The sequence below is a fragment of the Saccoglossus kowalevskii genome, chromosome 12 (assembly GCF_978046115.1).
Source record: "Saccoglossus kowalevskii chromosome 12, keSacKowa6.1, whole genome shotgun sequence".
NCBI classification, from domain to species: domain Eukaryota; kingdom Metazoa; phylum Hemichordata; class Enteropneusta; family Harrimaniidae; genus Saccoglossus; species Saccoglossus kowalevskii.
Genome location: NC_140652.1, coordinates 35435110 through 35458547, shown reverse-complemented (window position 1 = coordinate 35458547; position 23438 = coordinate 35435110). Strand labels below are relative to the sequence as shown.

Genomic DNA, 23438 nt, shown 5'->3' with positions numbered 1-23438 from the left:
CTCATATTATTACTTCAAGCATGAAGAATGTATAATAATAGTAAGGTTATCACAACATTACCGCAAAGTATGTACTCTGACAGTTCAGTAACTCATCGACATCCATCCTTGCGCACACTTTGCAATATTCTCGTGATCAAAATTAGACAATTCATATACCTAACACTTATGCAACTAATAAGGGTTTGTGCACATTGTGTACACAATGAATGAATGCACACAATCCAAAAATAGTTCAGTGGCATTAGTCAACGCTGCCAAAACTTTGGTATGAGTAATTCCGACATGACACAGTAATGATAAGATGTAATTCAGTCATGGCCCCGAGTAAATAAAATGTAATTTAGACATGACCCAGAGTAAATAGCATGGAATTCAGACATTGCGGAGTGAAATGAAATTTGAACAACAGTAATGATACTTTTAAGCAGTCACTTATTTTGACTAAAACTAATTTGCATATTACCCATGCAATAATGTTTTCGGTATTTTTACGGTCGATATGCAAATGAAATGGTATTTCCATTGGCAACCGAACTATTTTTATTTTGTAAACAAATTTTCGTCAGCGCCATTCTACCTTGGAATTGAATACGTTCCATGTTCCATCGCCAAGGATATATGGTTCCGAAATCAACCTATGTGCATAAATAAGCTGACTACAATCATAAAGTCAAAGTCGAAAGCAGCGGACTTAGCTAGCAAACTGAGTACCCACAGCGCAAGTAAAACCTGTGTTCAACGTCTCTTTGACGCCGGTGTACCACAAACACAGCAGCACAACTAAGTGGACACACGAATGTCAGCAGTCTAAACCGATACTCAGTTCCAAATAAAGATCACCAACGCCAACGCCAATTGAGCAAACTTTTAACTTCAACATAAACTGTGTATCACACTCGTCAAGTTCAAGTTCTGATTCTGTCGTGGCCACAACTAAACGTCCACGAGTTATTTATTCGGACAGTGACTCAAATTAGACGTCTTATTATTCGCTCATGAAAGTACGGCTGCGAATACATCGCATCCCTCGAGAAAATATCACCATAAGCAACGGGGAAAGCCATGGGGAGGGTGTAGAGTTCTGTCATTTTCTGACACAGAGTAATAAAATGTAATAGCCATGGTACAGAGTAGAAAAAATGGAATTACGACAAGGCAAAATATGTAATATTTAATTACCTTTAGCATAATGTAATTAGCATAGGTGATAGCGGGATATTGAATAAAAGTAAAATTAATCAAAAACTACATGGTTACTATTTCTTCCATGCTTTCAGATTGTTTCAACAATGATTTTGTCCATATTCGCGGCAACAATTGGTGGTACATTCTTGTTAATGTTTAGTATTATTGGAATCTCACGTGCATTGGTATGTTATATTTCAATATATCAATTATTTACAATATCACAACACATGTGTCAGTACGCCTGTGACGCACCACTATAAAACAGACATGCACATCTGTTTTTGTCTGGCTTTTGCTTTTATTTTGCGATAAACCATCATCTACTGTTCACATCTAAACAGATTATTTAACACATTTTTAAAAAAGTTACTTCTCCGTTTAGCCATTTTATTAATTTATGTATTTAACATAAAATATTAATTCAATATACTTACTGTTTTTAATCAATATTTGGGTACACATATTGTTGAATACTAAATACATAGCTGATTTATGTTTCGTTTTAGGGTTTGGAACATATTATGCACATCTTCCTCTTGATAGTTGCTGTGTGGCAGTCAATTATTGCAATAATAAACTCGGCTGTTTGTTGTCGAGCTGTATGCGGCGAACGCAAAATGGCTACTGTGGATGTAGTATATCTGCTCTAAGCTGGAAGTGTTGACGCCCTACAGTAATTTAACAATTCACAAACAATTGAGAGACATCTCGAGGGTGGCAGCAGTGGTAATTTTTCTATTCAAGCATTCGCTATACTTGTTACAAAGATGATTTTCTAGAAATGAGTAAAAACTTCAATGAAGTCCTTTGCAACGACAATATACAAAATCCCTGTTCAACATACAGTTGTTATTAATAATAATAATAATATTATATTATATAAAGTGATTAAATACATTGTAGTATCGAAATATAAATACATTTATATATGGGTTATTACTGCAGGACAATACAGTGTTGATCAAAGCGTTTGTACTTTGTATTTTGAGTCAAACATCATTAAGTTAATGTAGCTACGTTAACGAACAATAATGTTATGACATTGTAGACAATAAAATTGTAGACAATAAAATTGAGTTAACAAGTTGAGATTGAGAGAATTAGTAATGCCTTACATATATGTAGTTTTATTACACAAACAAAAATATTCCAATTAAAATTCCAGACAATCATCCAACACATACAGTATAAAACTACCAAGGCATTGAGATGTTGACGTAATTTGTGATAGCCAGCCATGATGTTCAATGACTTTGCACATCCCAAACTAATTGTAACATAGTAATGTAATATCGAAATATACTACACTGCTTTATTAACCTTTTCACCACCAGACTTTCTCAACTTTTTTTTGTATTCAATATTGCTGGAAATGAACCTCAATTTTGAAGTCAACAGACACAATTTTAATACATTTTCAGTTTTTACCCAACAATTTTGCCATTTTTGTCCAAATTTTCTGAAAGAAAGTGCAAAATATAAACTGGATTATTTCGTAAATTTGTGATGAGAAGAGAAGACTAGTGGTGAAATATTCGGAAGGGTCTACCATGATGTATGGAAAAATGTATTGTGATGTAAATACGGGGAGGGCTCGTCGTCAGTACAGCCCTATGGAAGGTCCCTGTACGCGATACATACGCAATAGATACCCTATAGACATTTTATACTCGGTCACAATACGCAAGAAAACCCAGTTAAATGTGGCTCTCTTTCATATATGCAGACTATATTCAAGAAATTTATCTAAATGCAAAAGGTACTCGAGAACCAAAAAAATAAGATATATACGCGGCTAACAGTGTACTTGTGCAGAAAGAGCTAGAGAAACCTACATCTCGGCAGGTATACACAACAGGTCCCCGAGAAACGGTGCATCTATATAGATATACACGACAGGTACCCAAGAAACTTAGCTTCTATATATATACACACGACAATTACATTTTAAATAAAATAACATGCAATAGAAACTTGATTTACTGCATGGGCCTCAAAGACGAACTACCCCCCCCCCCGTGCACAGCTCTCACAGCAAAATGTTATAGTATACAATTTCTGACCTGCTGGCTCTATTCCGACACAACAATGCTGCTTCAGTAAACAGGTTCCATGCAGCAATTTTGACCACTGGTCGCTGTCACGTCAAAAATACGTGCCAAATACGAAGCAGAGGCAATTTGCATATAAATTACATAATCACAGAGCTTCCCATGTCATACCTGCTGCAACCATTATTATACAGGGAGGTTACACCTGCTGATTTACCAATATTTCATACCAGGTTTCACAACACACGTCGTCTAGCGTATAGCACAACTACATCACAGCATTCATTGTCTTGAATTTCAAGAATATTTTAATACAGCATACTATAAGGTAAGAATATGTGATATTTTCAGCCAATGATACATGCATACAGTTATGTACATAGATCATTGGTTGACAGATACAATGCAATTACTATATTCAGAAACTAACTGGCTGCATAGCACTAGAAATAAATTGACAAATAATTTACGGGATAGCCAATGCTATAACGTGAAATACAAAATAAACAAATTCTCAAAATAACCAAAAATATATTGCTCAGTATATTTGTATGCAAATATTCTGCATACATTATTCAAATATATAATCTTGCTCTTTATAACTAAATATAGAAGATACGGACATAATGGTACATATTATTTTGTTAACATTCATTTTCAAATTTTTGTTCACATAGTATTGTATCTCACATCACTTTGAACCCACAACAATTAGAACTTCAACCTGTTGCTGCATTTTGGATTTGATATGAATGTTCTATAGAAAATACCCCCGGTTATATAGCGTATTTAAAACAATAAGGGTAGTTTTAAGCCAATTGTTACTAACGGCCAAATTGTTGAAAAGTAAATAGCATTTTTGAAAATATTTATATTTTAGTGCTTAATATGATAATATGAAATAATGAATGCTTTCTTTTAATTACATTAATTACATTATTTTAGTTATATTATTTTGCTGATATTCATTTTTAAATTATTTTTTTACACTGTATCACACATCACTTTAAACTCACAAAAAAAACTTCAACTTCGTGGTGCATTTTGGATTTGTTATTGAAATATATATCGGATATTTTCATCAACATTTGTAAGACGGATTTAAAACAATAAAGTGTTCAAGCAATTGTTATTACTAAGTGGCAATCTGTTGAAAAGTAAATAACATTTTTGAAAATATTTATATTATATTGTTGATCTATGAAATAATAAATGTTATATTTTAATTACATGCATGTATACATGGTGTACTTCTGCCATTACATTTTTCCACGCCTTAATGTTCTATCAACGTGAAGATGCATCATTGAATAAAAATATGTAAACGTTCTGATAGTTATTTATATTTTCTTTTTGAATTGACAGAAAGTGAATTTAGATAATTATTTCCTGTTTTCCACAGAAGCCAGTATACTTTTAACATGGTGGTAGGCAAGTTATATCTACATTACTGGATAATGAGTTTGGGAATAATGCAATTGATGATTTCTGTATTGGTTTTAATATCGAGTATATTTATCACACTGTTCATTGGATTTATCTATGGATTGGCCCCTATTCTGATAGGAATCTGTGTAAGTGTGCGTTTAATGTAGTTTCTAACGTTATAACATATGTTTTCACATAATTGTAACACTAACAGTTGTTTGCTGAAATCTTTTGTTCTATTTTTACATTACATATTATGTATTCACGAAACGGAAAATAAAATTATTACCTGAATATCGTCTTCGCTTAAGGTACGATTCGATTTGTGACTACGGGTCGATATATAACCAAATTTATTTGTGTTATTATTTCTGTCAACACATTTAAAGCAAACATGTCTGCTAGTTATGTTTATTAGACAAACAAGCACCAAGGAAAAATGTTCAGTTTGAACAGAAAAATTACAGGTGTCTTACTGACAAATAATTGCATAATCGATCAGTTTGCTTTAGCAGGAATCCTCGCAGTGCTCATGTCGGAATATAAAAAAGATGGACTAGTAAGTTTAAAACATTCTGAATTTTTGCGATTCGGTGATGGTGAATGATGATTATTTTAAATGTCGAAGACAACAACGATAGTGATGATGATACGTTCTTTTACAGGTTACAGCAGTTGTGATTATGTCTGTTATCAGTTCATTTCTGGCAGCAGGACTTTTTATTGGTTTGATAGTTATGATTGCTAGATTGCGATCTGTCTATGACACTATTAGCTGTGAAGACAGCTGTCAGGATACTAAGGTACGCCAATCATTGTGTGTAAAGACGGAATTGTTTTTTTGTGAATGGGCTTTAGATACCCAATCGTCCATGCACTGTTTGCACTAAATGTACTAAACTAATGACTAAATTTCAGGGTCTTGCTTATGGAATTATTGGTTTCATGATCTCTATGACTTCATTGGAATGTGCTGTTGCAATCCAGACTGCATCCTTGAGTGGTGGTTGGTATTTCTACGACACACATGATAAGGTATTACTAGTTTATTCAGCTTAAACAGAGAACTACTTGATGAGCGACACGTATTCACCATCCCTAGCTAGTTGCATGTATTCAAATTCACTGACTTAACATTGGTAAGCATGCACCAAAAAATATTTGCACAGAAACATAGTTGATCTTGTTTGTTCACATTTATGTTGATTAGGTGACCAACGAAACAGAAGAAGAAGACGCAATGCTACCTTAAAATCAAAACTGTGTGACAATGTATTATTATTATCAGTGTTATTATTCGTAGTATTATCATGGAAGGGTGTTTTCAAACTTCTTAATATTAGTGATGAGACGGACAGATGTGTCCTGAACACACTGTTTTTTATGTTGATAAGCGAGATCCAATGAAGTAGACGATTACAGTTGTGAAGTTTTGAAGTCACAAAGACGTGGAAGAGAAGACGAACCATGGCATTAGTTGTCTATTCTCGGATTTTGTAGATGTTTCTATTAAGAAAATATGATGATTTGCAGACTAGTCTGTAGTTTTGAAAGTCAAATACAGTAATGAAAGCAATTAAAATGATTGACTTGCATTTGTTATATATGAGTAGCTGTATTTGTATGTAGCAAACCATCCTAGATTAGAGGCGATTGTAAGGAATGGTTAGAAGTGTGGAGTAAATACATTATCAACTCTAGAAACTAAAACAAATGATGTCCAATTCTTAAACATTGTTGGAAATTTAATGTGAGTCAACAGTACTTTAAGCTTACATTGTCTTGTGCAGCAATGGACCAGTTACAAACAGAACTAGAATTAAGTTTGAACAATAAATTTAAGGAATGCGAAAACAAAAAGACTTAAACCAGACATATCATTTCCTCTGTAATTTGTTAACGATTGGAGAGAACAAACACTGTAGAAATTAATTAATAATTGTTCAATGTTTATGTTCTCAAGATTAGGAAATTCACATAAGTCCCTAGCATTTATCTAGCTGACAACATCTTCAATATTGTAGGGTTTCGGCACAAGGAAGAAGGGTAATACCATCCATAAGAGCGTGTATTTGTATATCACAATTCATACTCCAGTAGCAAATTAAGTAAATACAGACATTTTACTCGAGAACATTAACACATTTTTATCATAACATTTACTATTCACTACAAGACACATATATACTATTCATATAACATGAAAATCTATTCAGGCTCGGAAAGGTGAAAAGAGCATTAATTAAAAACAGAAAAAAATGTATACAGACAGAAAGATGTTTAGAAACGAGCCCACAAAAACTACTTACATGATGCCTAAACATGTAAACTAAAATGTTGTTTCCATTATAAATAACAATTTAGGAGAAATTGGAAACATCTCTAGAGAACCAATATATGTCAAGCATTCGAAAGCTAATGTTTAGAGATGATTCGTCCTTGTCCTAATAACCCTTTTATTATGTACACCGTATTAACAGTTTCAGAAATGCACATTGTTCCATGTCATTCATATTTGTCGGTATCCGTATCTGAAAAAAACGAACAAAACCCAAGATATTTTGCGGGTAGACTCTTCATTTAACTTAGTTACCAATTCGCGAGTACAAAGACATTAATATTGTTGGGTTGATGTCAAATTGCTTACAATTAATTAACAATCATTGTTTTCTTATCTCTGAATTCCTTCTGTTCAGAATCACATACATTGATGACATTTGACTTGATCATGCTCCATTCAAATGTTTACTTACTTGTGTACTGTATGCAAGAAAGAACTCAAGAAACATCTAGGCAGATATACGCGACAGGTACCCAGTAAACTTAGCTTATAACGTTTATAAAAGACAGTATAGAAGATGATTTGTTTGCATCATCAACCTAACACACAAACATGTTTAATAATTATCAGTAAATATATGCCCATAGTATAACGCATAGTCAACACCCACAGACGATGACACAAACCAAAATTATATTATTTACCACAACGTCAAATAAATAATAATACATATAATTGTTTCTTGAAACAAATACTAATATAAGTTGCAAAACTTGAGCACTATTTAAATTGTAACACAAGTTTCAAAACAATATAATCTTAAAGTTCAAAACATCATTTTCAAAAAAAGAGGTTTTAATCAAATCACCTACTAATGTATAGTATTACGTCTTCGTACTGGTAACTTGAAAAAAGTGTTCTCAAAGGTCAAACTCTGCTGAAGATACCATTCATTTTTCAATGTAGGAAACACACTAATATGTTTGACAATTTAGTTTTGTTCTTGCTTAATTTACGTTTTTATACAATTCATATTTGCCCAGACATGAGACACTGCATATTTTTAAATACATCTATTATATCACCACCTCCTTTCAAAAAAGAATGTTCCATAGTATTCAATTACAATTAAGCAGCAAAAAAACTCAAATTTTAGCTGACATCATGAAGTTAGGATGGTGTACTACTTGCACTTCTCCAGATTGATATAATACTCTTTAGGGATGCAAGCAAAACTGAACTTGTATTTTAGAATGGTGACATGCTACGGACACAAAAAAGCTGTGAATTGTTCAAACAATTATGGGGATATGAAACTAATTTCTTTTACAATGCAAAAAGTAATACAAATATAAATATTAACACAATCATAGGTAATACAAATAGTAATACTGTTACAATTCTAAGATAATACTATAAATATTCAAAACAATGATATGACAAAAATATGATTGTTCATGAAGAATGTTATACCTCTACAACAAGATTATGAGACCTAGTTAAAATTAATATAATAAGTAAAAGTTGATTAGTTATGTATGTATAAAAAGTATAGACTTTTAGTTTTTTTATTGGGGGTTGACTGTTTATGACCGCAAATATTCATACTGATTCTGATCCAAAGGTTCGACAATCGGAATTACACTGTACAGGTTTACGTACAGTGCGAGATATTTGTGAGTTTGAAAACAATACATGCTTTTCTGTTGCATGAAACGCGAGTGTTTCGTGTCAATTCGTAAAGAATCCTATGAATAATAAACCGGTCTTTATGAAACAGAACCAAACTAATAATGACGACTATTGCAGTAATTACATATTCTGTTTTGAAATAAAACTCCAGTTATTATCAATACTATTTGGAAAAAAACAGTAATATGTTTTATGTAAATATAAGGTAAAGGGGGCTTGACACAAAAGGAATAAATTAAGATTAATTCAGTAGTTACCATTAACGTTAGCCTTTGTATTTGTCTGTTCTGGCAATGTAAAGATGGTAATTAATATACAAAAATAATCCCAAATACACCAACTGCCACTGTTGCTGAAAATATTTGCGCTAGGTAAGTGAAAGTGGTTGAATATAGGTTATAATTTTGTTTGCTCTCGTATGATAATTGATCAATCAAAGTAGAAAACAATTGTTCTTCATTGTGATATTTTGTTGCAATCTTGTTTGTTTAAGTCAGAAACGAATGATTTGTCAAGGGCAATGAAATGTTAAAACTTTGACTAGCCACTGACTGGTTGAGGAACCAGTAATATAACGTATATCATACCTAGGAAAGATAGCCAAGATGAAGTGGAAATCTGGCATATAGTTGATCAAAATTGTATTGTGATATAAAATAGAATAAAACACATGCAGGATAAAACGAATTGTAAATAGGTAAGAACTTACTACTGCATAAATCGTTTTTATCACTAGAGTAGTGAGTTAAATCTACATTGCTTAATTGCATAAATGTCACATCATCAACAGAAATCACAACATATTCAGGTAACGTTTCTACCATTGTAAGTATACTCTGTTGTTGTACACCTTGTTGAATATTTTCATGGTAGGGAATGACAAATTGCATAACTCATACATTTTGGTCACGAAAGTGAGTGGATTATTTTACAGCTTATAATAGTCGCGGCGCAGGAAATGGTGGTATGTTCTTTGTGAAGCACATCATCACCTTCACAATTCCAATCTCGTCACTGCGAAGGTTTCGACATCCCAGTGGGTGCAGAAAAAGTAGTAGCACAAATCCTTCTTTGTCAGACACTCAACATAGTGGCACGGACAAATATATAAATTCAAAATTAAGGAAGTGAAAATGTAGAATTCATACATCTTGTATAATACCAAACTGAGAATATGGTTTCAAAAATAAAAGTTCAAATAAAATAACCTACAATGGAAACTTGATTTACAGCATGGTTCTCCTCCCTCCCCGTACACAGCTCTCACAATAAATTGTTATACACAACATTACTGCACGTCTAAACGAATTTCATAGCAATTTTAGGACCACTGGTCGCTGGCAAGCAAAAACAATTTGCATATGAATTACATAATCATACAGCTGCCCACCCATGTCATATCTGCTGCAACCATTATCAGTACAGGGAGGTTGCACCTGCTGATTTACCATTATTTCATACCACGTTTTACATCAGGCGTCGTCTGACGTATAGCACAAGTACATCACAGCATTCATTGTGCTGGATTTCAAGTACATTTTAATACTACAAGGTAAGAATTTGTGATGTTTTGCGCCAATTGATGATACATGCATGCAATTATGTACACAGACAGATCATTGGTTGACAGATACAATGCAATTACTATATTCAGACGGGAAATTAATTGGTTATATAGCACTAGAAATAAATTGACAAATAATTTACCGGACAGCCAATTCTATAACTTGAAATACAAAACAAACAAATTATCAAAATAACCAAAAATATATTATTCAGTATATTTGTATGCAAATAAGTCTGCATACATTATTCAAATATATAATCTATAATCTTGCTCTTTATAACTATAGTAGATACGGACATAATGGTACATATCATTTTGTTATCACACATCACTTCAAACTAACAAAAAATAAAACTTCAACTTCGTGGTGCATTTTGGATTTGATATGAAATATATATCGAATATTGTCATCAACATTTTAAAGACGGATTTAAAACAACAAGGGTGTTCAAGCAATTTTTGTTACTAACTGGCAATCTGTTGAAAAATAAATAACATTTTTGAAAATATTTATATTATATTGTTTAATAATACGTTAATAAATGATATTTTTCAATCACATGCATGCATGTATGCATGGTGTACTTTTGCCATTACATTTTTTTTCACTCAATAATTTTCCATCAATGTGAAGATGCATCATTGAATAAAAATATGTAAACGTTCTGAAAGTTATCTATATTTTCTTTTTTGAATTGACAGAAAGTGAATTTAGGTAATTATTTCTTGTTTATCCACAGAAGCCAGTATACGTTTAACATGGTGGTAGGCAAGTTATATCCCTATGGGATGATGAGTTTGGGAATAATGCAATTGGTGATTTCTGTATTGGTTTTAATATCGAGTATATTTATCACACTGTTCATTGGATTTATTTATGGATTGGCCCCTATTCTGATAGGAATCTGTGTAAGTGTGCGTTTAATGTAGTTTCTAACGTTATAACATATGTTTTCACATAATTGCAACACTAACAGTTGTTTGCTGAAATCTTTTGTTCTATTTTTACATTACATATTATGTATTCACGAAACGGAAAATAAAATTATTACCTGAATATCGTCTTCGCTTAAGGTACGAGTCGATTTGTGACTACGGGTCGATATATAACCAAATTTATTTGTGTTATTATTTCTGTCAACCCATTTATAGCAAACATATCTGCTACTTATGTTGATTAGAAAAATGTTCAGTTTGAACAGAAAAATAACTCGTGTCTTACTGACTAATAATTGCATATTCGATCAGTTTGCTTTTGCAGGAATTCTCGCGGTTCTCTTGTCTAAATATAAAAAAGATGGACTAGTAAGTTCAAAATATTCTGAATTTTTACAATTCGGTGATGTTGATTAATGATTATTTTAAATTCCGAAGACAACAACGATAGTGATGGTGGTGATATGTCTTTAACAGGTTACAGCAGTTGTGATTATGTCTGTTATCAGTTCATTTTTGGCAGCAGGACTTTTCATTGGTTTGATGGTTATGATTGCTAGATTGGAATCTGTCTATGACACTATTAGCTGTGAAGACAGCTGTCAGGATACTAAGGTACGCAAATCATTGTGTGTAAAGACGGAATTGGTTGTTTGTGAATGTGCATCAGATATACAATCATCCATGAATTGTTTGCGCATGTACAAAACTAATGACTCTCTAAATTTCAGGGTCCTGCTTATGGAATAATTAGTTTCGTGATCTCCATGACTTCATTAGAATGTGGCGTTGCAATTCAGGCTACATCCTTGAGTTGTGGTTGGTATTTCTATGACACACATGATCAGGTATTACTAGTTTATTCAGCTTAAACAGAGAACTACTTATTCACCACCCCTAGCTAGTTGCATGTATTCAAATTCACTCACTTTACATTGTTATGCGTGCCCCAAGAAATATTTGCACAGAAACATAGTTGAACTTGTTTGTTCACATTTTTGTTGATTAGGTCACCAACGAAACAGAAGAAGAAGACGCAATGCTACCTTAAAATCAAAACTGTGTGACAATGTATTATTATTATCAGTGTTATTATTCGTAGTATTATCATGGAAGGGTGTTTTCAAACTTCTTAGTATTAGTGATGAGACGGACAGATGTGTCCTGAACACGCTGGAGCTTTTTTATGTTGATAAACGAGATCCAATGAAGTAGACGTTTACAGTTGTGAAGTTTTGATGTCACAAAGACGTGGAAGAGAAGACGAACCATGGCATTAGTTAGGTGTTGTAGGATTTTGTAGATGTTGCTATTATGAGATTATGATGATTTGCAAACAAAGCTAACATTTCGTTCCATTTTCATTTGATGTCGTGCTCAGATTTTTAACTGTTGCTGTTGGTATGTGTTATCAATTTTCATGTGCGGCAGGTCCATTTCATAAGGCTGCATTATCTGGGTTTAATTTTAAAAGATTGTGATTACCCACTTGCGAGATAAGGGGAACACATACGGGGAATATTACTAGTTATGCTATGTTTTGAAAGATAAATGCAGTATTGCAATTAATTAAAATGATTGACTTGCATCTGTTATATATGAGTAGCTGTATTTGTATGTAGCAAACCATCCTAGATTAGAGGTGATAGTAAGGAATGGTTAGAAGTGTTAGAATGTTGAGTAAACAAATTATCAACTTCCTACACTAAAACAAATGATGTCCAATTCTTAAACATTGTTGGACATTTAATGTGAGCCAACAGTACTTTAAGCATACATTGTCTTGTGCAGCAATAGGCCAGTTACAAACAGAACTAGAGAAATGAGAAATGCAAAAACAAAAAGACTTAAACCAGACATATCATTTCCTCTGTAACTTGTTAACGACTGGGGAGAACAAACACTGTAGAAATTCATTAATAATTGTTCAATGTTTGTGTTCTCAAGATTAGGAAATGCAGTTCACATAAGCCTCTTGCATCTATCGCTGAAAACATCTTGAATAGTGTAGGTAACAAAACACAAGAATGAATGGTAACATCCACAAGAACATGTCCTTGTATATCACAGTACATAACATAGTAGCTACTCAAGAACATTAAAACATTATTCATCATAACTGTCAATTTAAGATTCACTGCAAGACATATATACTATGACATGAAAACTATTCATGTTCAGAAAGGTTAAGAGGGCATTAATTAAAAACAAAATATTTACTTTACATGTGATGGACCATGTACAGCTTAGTTCTATTGTAATCCTTTATCGCCCACAAAGGCGCTATATAACCTTGTACTGCAACCCCATAATATGTGATTTGACCACTTTTAACATGTCTTCTGGCATGTTGATATCGAAATTCCCCCTGATCTAGCTTTGATTGGAGTAGATAATATAATAATTGTTTTAATACACAGATCAATGGGCAAACCCATTCACAAACCAAATAAGTTTTACAAATACATGTATAGAAACAAACACACTAAAACTAAATGATGCGTAAAAATGTTATTTGAAATGGAAACAAAACAAAGTCATAAAACAAGTTAAATATAAATGTAAATAGATATCGAATCGTTAATCACAAGGAAGGTAGCATGTCACAACCACCGCCAATGGATATTTCCATTAGAAAAAGACAATGTAAAGTAAATGTAATACATCTGTAGAGAACCAATATACGACAATATGTTTCGCTTTTGTCCTAATAAACTTACTATCATGTTCACCATATTAACAGTTTCAGAAATACAGTGTTCATAGTTGCATGTCATTCATATTTGTTGGTACCCGTATATGCAGGTCATTAACCCTTATACAAAATGGCACAAAAAATGACTGCAAATTTAGACTAGCTACGCAATTCGGTCAAAACGAATTTATAATAGTCCCAGTAAATCACACAATTAGCTTATATAGCTAATAAACAGACAATTGGCGTGTATGGAGATATAAAAAATGTGCAAACATTTAAGTTTTACCTGATAAATATTTCTATTGTATTTTCTTCCAAATGTCAAGACCTAATTCATTCGATATTAAAATGCAAAAAAAAAATATGAAACGTATTGCCACCACACTTGTCCCAATGCACAATACCAAACACATTTATTTAATACCAAAAAATAGCAAATGCAAATTATGCGTAACCGTCGTTGCAGTGATACAGTCATAATATATTACACAGCTTTAATGAGATAAACTATTTGTAGTAAATACTGACAAAACAGATAAACACTATTAATCACATATTAAAAACAGCTTGGATACTCTCATTTAAACTCGCCAATTTGTTGAATTTTGTGTTTATTTTTTTCACTGACACCCAGCATCTACCAACTTTTGTTTTGACATTAATAATAACTAGATACCCACATATTTAATAGATTTGAATCCGTCGATTAATAATTCCTGTTATCGTTTAACTACATAATGCCATGTGAAACGCCATGGTACATGACGTGCAGCAATATCGTACACTTTTGAACTTTTCCTAAACGCCACTACACGATGAAAACATCCCATAACCACGATTGTGCTTCTGGCAGTTGGGATAGGAAAAATGAAAATCCATGTCGCCATACACATTAACCATTACATTGGCTGTGTTGAGTTGTTTCCATTTCAAATAATAAGTGACATGTTATTAGTTTAAGGTAGCAACAGGGGAAATCCCATTTACAGACTTCAAATTCACTAAAATTAGCGAATGTTTGTCACTTCTTTGTCAACGGCAATGACAGTGTTACAGTCACTATACAAATCAATCTTCTCCCTACAAAAGTTGCGTCTTCTAAATCATCTGAAACAGGATTTAATTTGCGGCTGAAGCCACTCAGTCGGACCCGTTTCTCTTCACTCGTGTGTTCATAATACTTTTTTTGTGCGTTCGCTCTTTAAATACTGAAAGTGTGTATACGGAAACTGTTGACACTGGCAATATAACGGAAACTTATTTACAATAACTAACATCCAAGCTGTAGAGATAACAGATTATTTGAAGCAACGTAATGCTATTGTTCACAATTTGTCCATTATTTGGATTATGTAAATAATTAAGTGGTTGTTTGCATTTTGGTTTCATTTGGAATGGCAAATGGAAGTCAGCTTGCTATGCTCTGTTTTCTCTCCAATTTACGTCGAAAATAACGTTAGTACTATTTTTGTTTTCGTTAGTTGTACTGAAAGAAAACACTAAAAGAAAGTGATATACCAATTATTAAAAAAAAAACATGAAAATTTGACCAGATTTCCCCTGTTGTTGTTTTCTAAATGTAACTATTCGTTTGCCAATTCGGTGTTCATTTACATTTATCATTGCCCGGGATATGTTGAGTTGTTTCTATTTCAAATACATTATTACGCATCATATAGGTAGTTTTAGTGTTTTGTTTGTATACATTTATTTGTATGTGTTCAATATCTGCACATGAATTTGGCCATTTTTCATTTTTAAATTCTGTGTATAAAAGCAAGTTGTGTATAACAAATATGTTGGATGCATTATACGATAAGGTAAATGATTAAATCGTAACTGGGCTTCTTTCATCGCCAATCATATCATCTACTCAGGTCAAAGGTCAATAATGAATGTGATTCTAATGTGATTCTAGCATAATGTTCTTGAGTGAAACATTCGTATTTGTTGAAGTAGTACTTATTGGGATATACAAGTACTTGCTCTTACCAATGTGATATTCCTTCATTCTAAGTATGGGAATATTGCAATATTATTGTCACACAAGTTGCTAAACCAGTCATCCATTGTTATGTCCGATAGTTTATTTTGGTACCGATAGGTGTTAATAACCAGGACCTATGTGAACTGAATACCCTATAATTGAAAGGACAAATATGGATTAAATTAATATATACACTATTGTCCTGTGGTTAACAAACTGCGAGGGTATGCATATGTCTGGTTGTAGATTTGTTTTACTTTCCTAAATATCTATTGTTCAAACTCAATTCTGAAAGTCTATTGCCGCACAAGACAATGTATACTTAAAAAACTGTTATCTCACAAAAAGTGTCCAACATTTGTTTTAAAAATTGTACATCATTTTTTCAGTTTTGAGAGTAGATAATTATTCTAACTTCACATTGTTATTCTCAAATAATTGTATCCTCATTGAAAGTCCATGATATATGGAAAAACTTATTGTGATATAAATACATAATGATCCAGAGAGTGCATGGCGGCCATATTTCAAATCGTATGCAAATAAACATGTATTGTACTTACATAATTTATACACACCAAGAATGACAAGTTGCAGGAAAAGTGGTGTGGTAATTGCTCGGAAATGGGAGAAAGAGATTAATCTGACAAACTTTTTTTGTAATGGAATGCGTGGGATATTCAACGAGTTGTAAAGTAATATCATAACCGATTTTTGTAAATAATGCCTCAAGTATGAGATTATCCCAATTGTTTTACTGATTTTGTTAACAATGTTATCGATATGGGGTCTCAAACAAAGTGTTGAGTCAAGTGACACCTAAATACACAGCTGGCGACACCATTCTTAATGACAAATCGTCAATTGATAATACGCCCTCAATAGTTGTTTTTGATTGAGCTGTCTGAAAAATCATGAAATTTATTTAATTTAATATTGAGTGTGTGAAGGTTTACAGAACGGTCTTTTGCAGAATAAAATAGACTGTTGTCATCAGCAAATAGTTTGAATGAAAGAAAAGGGGATGATCTAGAAATGTCATAAATATACACTAAAAAAAGAAGAGGGCCTACGATTGACCCTTGTGGTACCCCTGTGGAAATAGTTTCACAGTCGGAATCATTGTTTTTAGTACTGACATATTGTTGCTGACCGTCCAAAATAGTTTTAAACCAGTTCAAAGTTGACCCTCTAATCCCATATTGTTGTAGCTTAGCTAGCAAAATACTGTGATCAATGGTATTAAAAGCCTTTCGCAAGTCTGTACTGACACAACACAAGGGATATATTTTTTCAACTAAAATTAATCTTGTTTCGATATCAGTATCGACGTCTTTCAGTGCCTTTTGCTCACGCATCTACCAAATTGCATTTTGGAATACCTATTGGAGGGGCTGCAGTATAACGTCTGAAACACACTGGAAATACTTGTATACTTTCTGGTATGAATTGAAGTAATAATTTAATAACACATAACATTAGCTAATATATTACTTGCATGTTTGTTAAAATAAAAGTAGTGTATTACTTTAAACAAGGAGGTTATCACCAAAATGTATTTATTGCAGACACCACGTGATACTCACCGTGTGACGTAAATACTCTTATCGTCAGGTGGTGGTGGTAATAAGGTCAAAGGTTATACCAATATTTCATACCAGGTTTCACAACCCACGTCGTCTGACGTATAGCACAACTACATCGACAGCATTTATTGTGCCGATTTTCAAGTATATTTTAATACAGCATACTATAAGGTAAGAATGTTGTAATTAATTAATGATACATGTTATTAATCATATATGAAGAAAGAACATTGATTGGCAGACATAATTGCTATATACAAATGAAAATGTGAAACTAATTGGTAGCTTTGCACTAGAATTAAATTGAGAAATAATAGGGAGGCCTATTCTACTGTTTGTAATACAAATTCTCAAATATACCAAATATATTTTATTCAGTATATTTGTATGCAAATAAGTCTGCATACATTACTAAAATGTATAATCTTTTCGTTTCTAAGCTAAATATAGAATATATAGACATAATGGTACATAATATTCTGCTAACATTCATTTTTTAAATATTTTTTTTCACAGTACTGTATAACACATCACTTTAAACCCACTAAAATAAAAAATCTTCGTGTTGCATTTAGGATTTGATATGAAAATAATACAGAACATGTTCATCAAAATATCCCTCTGGTTATAAGACAAATTTGAAACAATAAGGCTACTAACAGCAAAACTGTTGAAAAGTGAATGATTATTTTTGACAATATTTATATTATATTGTTTAATATTACTTCTTGATCTATGAAATAATAAATGCTATTTTTTTAATTACATGCATATATGCATGATGTAAGCATGCGCATTACATGTTAATCACACAATAATGTTCTAACAATTCAAAGTTGCATGATTGAATACAAATATATTAACATGACAAAACGTCCTAAAAGTTAAATATATTTCTTATTTAATAAGAAAGTGAATTTAGAAAGTAATTAATTGCTTTTCACATAAGCAGAAGCAAGATTACCTCTGACATGGCGTTTGGAAAGTCGTATCCACACAGGTTGATATTAGGTTTGGGAATAACGCAATTGGTGATTTCTGGATTGATTATAATATTTGGTATTGTTATGACATTGATCATTGGATTTGTTGGTGGCGGGCCCCCTATCCTGACAGGAATCTGTGTAAGTGTGCGTTTCATGTAGTTTCTAAGGTTACGTTATGTTTTCAGATAAATCGTTTGTTCTACCTTTCCATGCAAATATATTATGTATTCATAATGCCTTCGCTAACCATACTAGTCGATTTGAGACTACGAGTCTGTCAACACACGAGTCTCAATATCTAATAATTGCATACTCGATCAGTTTGTCTTGGCAGGAATCCTCGCAGTGCTGTTGTCTAAAAATCGAAAAGATGGACTAGTAAGTTCTGAATTATTGAGAATTGTCAGATTCTGTGATGATGTTGAATGATTAAAACCTAAATGTCGAAGACATCATTGTAATATGTTGCACTCAGACTACGGCAGTATTTAGACACCTGAACGCGAGATGATTGCAATGTGAATCACTTTTGTTTCATTATTACGCATGCGCACAACATCATGACAATGAAAACTCTGACTTACTACACTCTCCCTTCCTAAATAGAAGGTTCACTCAGAAAATAAAACTCGTGAACAAAATATTTTTGTCAATTAGTACTAACAGTTTCTTTGAAGTTTGGACAGGAGTAGATGAAAATCTAGACATATCTGAAATCTAACTCGGCGGAAGTGGTATTTATCATTGGTATTGCATCTATCCACTTAGAAAACGAATCATATACAATTAGTAGATACTTACCAGAGGTAGCTTCTGGCAAAGGCTTTGGATCAGAGAATTCCCAAATATTCTTCATGCAATTCATGCAAACGTCTTTTGCATGACACCGTAGAAATCAACACTCACATCCACCAACAGGACAATTGTCTGATCAGCCTACAGTTCATAACGATAATTTTAGTATGGTTTGATCTTTTCATCCACTTTTTCGGATCATCCATGTATTATGAATTCGGCGAGAACTGGGTCTCGTGATCTCAAAGGTAAATAAGCTATACAGGAAATTCTATTAATTCTGCTATTTTCAGAATTTCATCGGTAAGGGTAGACGTGATAAAGCATCCGCATTGCCGTAGTCCGCTGACCGATGGAACTCAATATCATAATGGTAACCAGACAAAAGTATAGCCCAACGCTGCATTCGAGCGGCTGCAATTGGTGGAATGCCTGATCTTGGGTTAAGGATTGTCGTCAAGGTTTATTATCTGTTAAGGTCAATTTTTGTTTGAATAAGTATTTGTAAAAATTGTTCACACCAAATATAATAGCCAAAGCTTCCCATGCAATTTGAGCATAATTTCATTCACTCACTGACAATGTAGGCATGTAGGCAATGACCTCTCAGATCCACCTTTCTTCGCATGGGCAATGGCTGGTCTTACTTCATGGGGTGATGCATCACAAGATAACTCAACTGGTAACTTTGATGATAATGAACTAGTACATCTAAGCAGAACTAAGTAAGTCTTTCTTGCATTTAGTCATGGCTGTCTGATAGCTTTCATTCCAGTTCCATGCAACCTTTCCTTGTATAATGGATTCAACATGGATGGATATATCCAGTACTCCAGTATAACTGAATAATTTATGATATATCCAGTACTCCAGTATAACTGAATAATTTATTTGCAATTGGCTACATTCAAACTCACATTATGTTTCCCCAAGCGTTAGGGTACTTGATACAATATAATGTTATGTTCCTGGTCATCACGTGTGGAGGTTAAAATATCATCTATGCGACAAATAACACGAGGAATGCCACATATTTTTATTTTTGAAAAATGGCTGATGCACTTGCAATTTCATAATTCAACCTTTTATAATGATATACACCGCCTACATTGTCATTATTTGTGGTAAATCTGAATATTGTGACAATTGTGGAAAATAAATTTCCATTGAAGGAATTGGGTACTGATCTACCACTAGTACTATATAATCACTACAGAACCGTTTGTCTTGTACACTTTTACAGTAGGACTGCTCAATCACTATATGATACTTTGTATATTTTGTCTTCTATCTCTAGATGATCTGTCAACGCATAGGGCACAGGTCGTGCTTTACAAAAAATAGATTTAGTTCCCTCTTTCCAGTTTACTGATGCTGTAAATCATTTAATAGGAACTAACTTTCTTGTTTAAACCAGAAGGAAATTGTCTCCTAATACTTAAGTGGAAAAGCACCAGCAACTTATTATCTGCCCATTATAACAAACATTCACCTTAACTTCCCCCAATACCTGTATAGGATTTCCCCCATAGTCCTTCAGAGTAACTGAAGTTTTACACAAGGGTAAATGTCTCAAGTGATCAATGTAAAACTGACTGGATACAATAGATCCAGAGTCAACTTCCATATCTAACTATACATGTTCTATTTAAATTCCCTTATTTCCCTTACAAACTTTTCATACTGTGTGAATTACCAATTGTTCATATTCAGTGACTCTCTGTCACTGGCAGTACAGGTAACCTCTTCATTTCTTTGAATGGCACGTTTTCTTAGTATGACCAATTTTCGAACACCGGAAACACTGGGAATTTTTAAATCCACAAGAATTAGCATCGTGATTAGTGAATCCACATCTCCAACATGATTCATGGGATGACTTTTTACCTGTGTATGTTGACTTTTTCAAACATGCCATTCCTCATATTACTATTTCTAGGTCTGTATTTCATTCCAATACCACTACCAACTACTTTGTTTACACTACTGCCCGGTTCTCGTTGAAACTGTCTAGATGTATAGGCACTTTCAGCGATAACAGCAATATTACATGCCTGTCTGAAAATCAAGGCCTTCTTGGTTAAGACGACAAACTAATCGATCTCGGAGTGTTGGTTTGAGGAATCACCAAATTGACATTTGCTATTTAACAGTTTCAAGGCCACCAAATAATCAGCAATAGACTCACCCGCCTTCTGTACACGTTTATGAAACTTGAATCGCTCGGAGATTACCAATGATTGAGGTGAAAAATGTCCCTTTAACGTTTTTTGTTACGTTTTTTGGCTTTTATCGGAGCTTCTAAATTACTGAGTATAAAATAACTCTTCGCTTCAAGGAAACTGAGCACGACCGCTCGTTTCTTGTCTTCATCATTGACCCCATTGTGTACACAGAACTGCTTTAGGTGTTCGAAGTAACATTCAAATCTTTCTATATTATCATCAATGACACAAATTTTTCCGAGTAACGCCATTTCTGTAAACTAAACTAACATATGTTGGTGATGGTGATGATGATTTTCTATAGGTCAATGCAGTTGTGGCGGTGTCTGTTATTAGTTCATTGTTGTCAGCAGGACTATTCATTTATTTGGCAGTTCTGGCTTGCATAGTAGCTCTCATGTATGGTTTTAATGGTTGTGACGACAGCTGTCAAGACACTAAGGTACGCCAATACGGCATTTGAACGTTGTTATATACCCAATAGATCATGCTTTGTTTTCATATGTACAAAACTAATGTCACTTTTAAATTTCAGAAAGCTGTTTATGGAATTATTGGATTTATGATGTTCCTGCTTTTTGTAGAATGTGTTGTTGCAATTGTGACAGCATCAACGAGTGGTGGTTGTTGTTTCCAAGACAACCAAGGCAATAAGGTATTAACAAGTTATTCAGCCTAAACAGAGAAACAGAGGACTACTTGGCAAAGAAAACTTTAATAGTATCAACATATTGACCATATGTAGCTAGACGTATGTATTCACATTCGCTAACTCACGTTGTTATGCATGACACATTTTCACAGAATCATAGTTGAACATGTGCTATTTTTATTGATTAGGTCACCAACGAAACGACTCAAACTGAAGAAGAAGCAATGCTACCTTAAATCTGAAACCGTTTGACAAATTATATAGATGTATAGCACATTTTACATCTTGTAATGAAAGTAATTAAAGCCACTGGCTTGCATCTGTTTATATCAATAGATGTATCTGTAAGCTGCATATAGTTATATATTTCTTAAAAAAGGTATCTTTTCCCGTAGAATGTAAAATTTGAAGGATATTACTATGAAACAACAACTTTTTATGAAAAAATTGATCTATTCAGAATGACCAGATTTTGTATTGGGGATACCGTTATTTTTATGGGAATAACAATGTGGAGTTAAAAATTATCTACTCTCAAAACTAACAACATTGTTGGAGAAACAGTATCTTAGGCATATATTGCCTTGTACACCAATATATCAAATTTAAACACAACTAGAATTGAGTTTGAAAAAAAATTGTTGAGGAAAGTAAAATTCATCCGTATACTAATGATAGATGCCTGGCCAAGCAACTTGTGTGTACGCTGACTACAATATGCAATTCTCACACTTAAATTGAAGAGATATCACATTGATAGAAGCAAGTACTTGTAGATCACAACAAGTACTGCCCTAACAAATACAGAAGTTTTACTTAAGAACATTAATGCATTTTTCATCAAAACTGTCAATTGGCTATGTACAGTAATCCCCATATAAACTAAATCATAAAATGTTGAGAGGCTATTGACTAAAAATCGTTCACACAGTCGACACTATGACCTCAGGCATCAATCTCATAGATGAATTTTTGTGATTTTACTACTACGAAAATGTTGACATCGAAACTCTAAATTTCTCCTGACCTAGAATCACATTATTAATGTGATGAAGTGTGCTCAGATACCATTCCATCATTTACCTGCACGTATTATGCGTCCAAAATATTTGTATAAAAAGCCTTTTAACATTGCTTTTATACACAGATCAATGGGCAAATCCATGTGCAGATCTTGAGCAAATACGAATACATGTATACTAACATATAGAAAGGGTATTTTCCATTATAAAAATAGTTTTGAGAAAATGTTCAAACATTTGAACCAATAAATGAAAGGCATTGCAAAGCTAATGATTTCGGATTAGTCCTTTTTGTCATAATAAATTAATCGAACTTTTTATGATCCTCTATCGTGTTCAAA

The 23438-nt window shown here is 33.1% G+C and overlaps 3 protein-coding genes across 3 annotated transcripts; all 3 read left to right on the top strand.

The window, feature by feature from the left end:
• The first annotated feature begins 4649 nt into the window (after positions 1 to 4649).
• Positions 4650 to 6252, top strand: LOC102806397 (uncharacterized). The gene is made up of 5 exons (XM_078006209.2): positions 4650 to 4816; positions 5173 to 5229; positions 5336 to 5473; positions 5589 to 5705; positions 5881 to 6252. Exons 1-5 carry the CDS (start codon positions 4664 to 4666, stop codon positions 5920 to 5922), a joined length of 507 nt encoding a protein of 168 aa, XP_077862335.2. The 5' UTR covers positions 4650 to 4663; the 3' UTR covers positions 5923 to 6252.
• Positions 6253 to 10080: 3828 nt separating this feature from the next.
• On the top strand, positions 10081 to 12741 carry LOC146735762 (uncharacterized). Its single transcript, XM_085506251.1, has 5 exons — positions 10081 to 10195; positions 10951 to 11119; positions 11624 to 11761; positions 11878 to 11994; positions 12156 to 12741. Exons 2-5 carry the CDS (start codon positions 10970 to 10972, stop codon positions 12195 to 12197), a joined length of 447 nt encoding a protein of 148 aa, XP_085362377.1. The 5' UTR covers positions 10081 to 10195; positions 10951 to 10969; the 3' UTR covers positions 12198 to 12741.
• A 4759-nt stretch (positions 12742 to 17500) lies between these two features.
• LOC144343800 (uncharacterized) lies at positions 17501 to 22408 on the top strand. The gene is made up of 6 exons (XM_085506250.1): positions 17501 to 17588; positions 18370 to 18541; positions 18725 to 18781; positions 21728 to 21865; positions 21959 to 22078; positions 22264 to 22408. Exons 2-6 carry the CDS (start codon positions 18389 to 18391, stop codon positions 22309 to 22311), a joined length of 516 nt encoding a protein of 171 aa, XP_085362376.1. The 5' UTR covers positions 17501 to 17588; positions 18370 to 18388; the 3' UTR covers positions 22312 to 22408.
• The last annotated feature ends 1030 nt before the right edge of the window (positions 22409 to 23438 follow it).

What these genes read in the sequence shown, in the direction of transcription:
- LOC102806397 (XM_078006209.2), top strand. Translation starts at nt 4,664, where the DNA reads ATGGTGGTAGGCAAGTTATATCTACATTACTGGATAATGAGTTTGGGA. An exon ending in CTATTCTGATAGGAATCTGT is followed by an intron (nt 4,817 to 5,172) that starts GTAAGTGTGCGT and finishes ATAATCGATCAG; the next exon opens with TTTGCTTTAGCAGGAATCCT. An exon ending in AATATAAAAAAGATGGACTA is followed by an intron (nt 5,230 to 5,335) that starts GTAAGTTTAAAA and finishes GTTCTTTTACAG; the next exon opens with GTTACAGCAGTTGTGATTAT.
- LOC146735762 (XM_085506251.1), top strand. Translation starts at nt 10,970, where the DNA reads ATGGTGGTAGGCAAGTTATATCCCTATGGGATGATGAGTTTGGGAATA. An exon ending in ACAGCTGTCAGGATACTAAG is followed by an intron (nt 11,762 to 11,877) that starts GTACGCAAATCA and finishes TCTAAATTTCAG; the next exon opens with GGTCCTGCTTATGGAATAAT. An exon ending in TCTATGACACACATGATCAG is followed by an intron (nt 11,995 to 12,155) that starts GTATTACTAGTT and finishes TTTGTTGATTAG; the next exon opens with GTCACCAACGAAACAGAAGA.
- LOC144343800 (XM_085506250.1), top strand. Translation starts at nt 18,389, where the DNA reads ATGGCGTTTGGAAAGTCGTATCCACACAGGTTGATATTAGGTTTGGGA. An exon ending in ACAGCTGTCAAGACACTAAG is followed by an intron (nt 21,866 to 21,958) that starts GTACGCCAATAC and finishes TTTAAATTTCAG; the next exon opens with AAAGCTGTTTATGGAATTAT. An exon ending in AAGACAACCAAGGCAATAAG is followed by an intron (nt 22,079 to 22,263) that starts GTATTAACAAGT and finishes TTTATTGATTAG; the next exon opens with GTCACCAACGAAACGACTCA.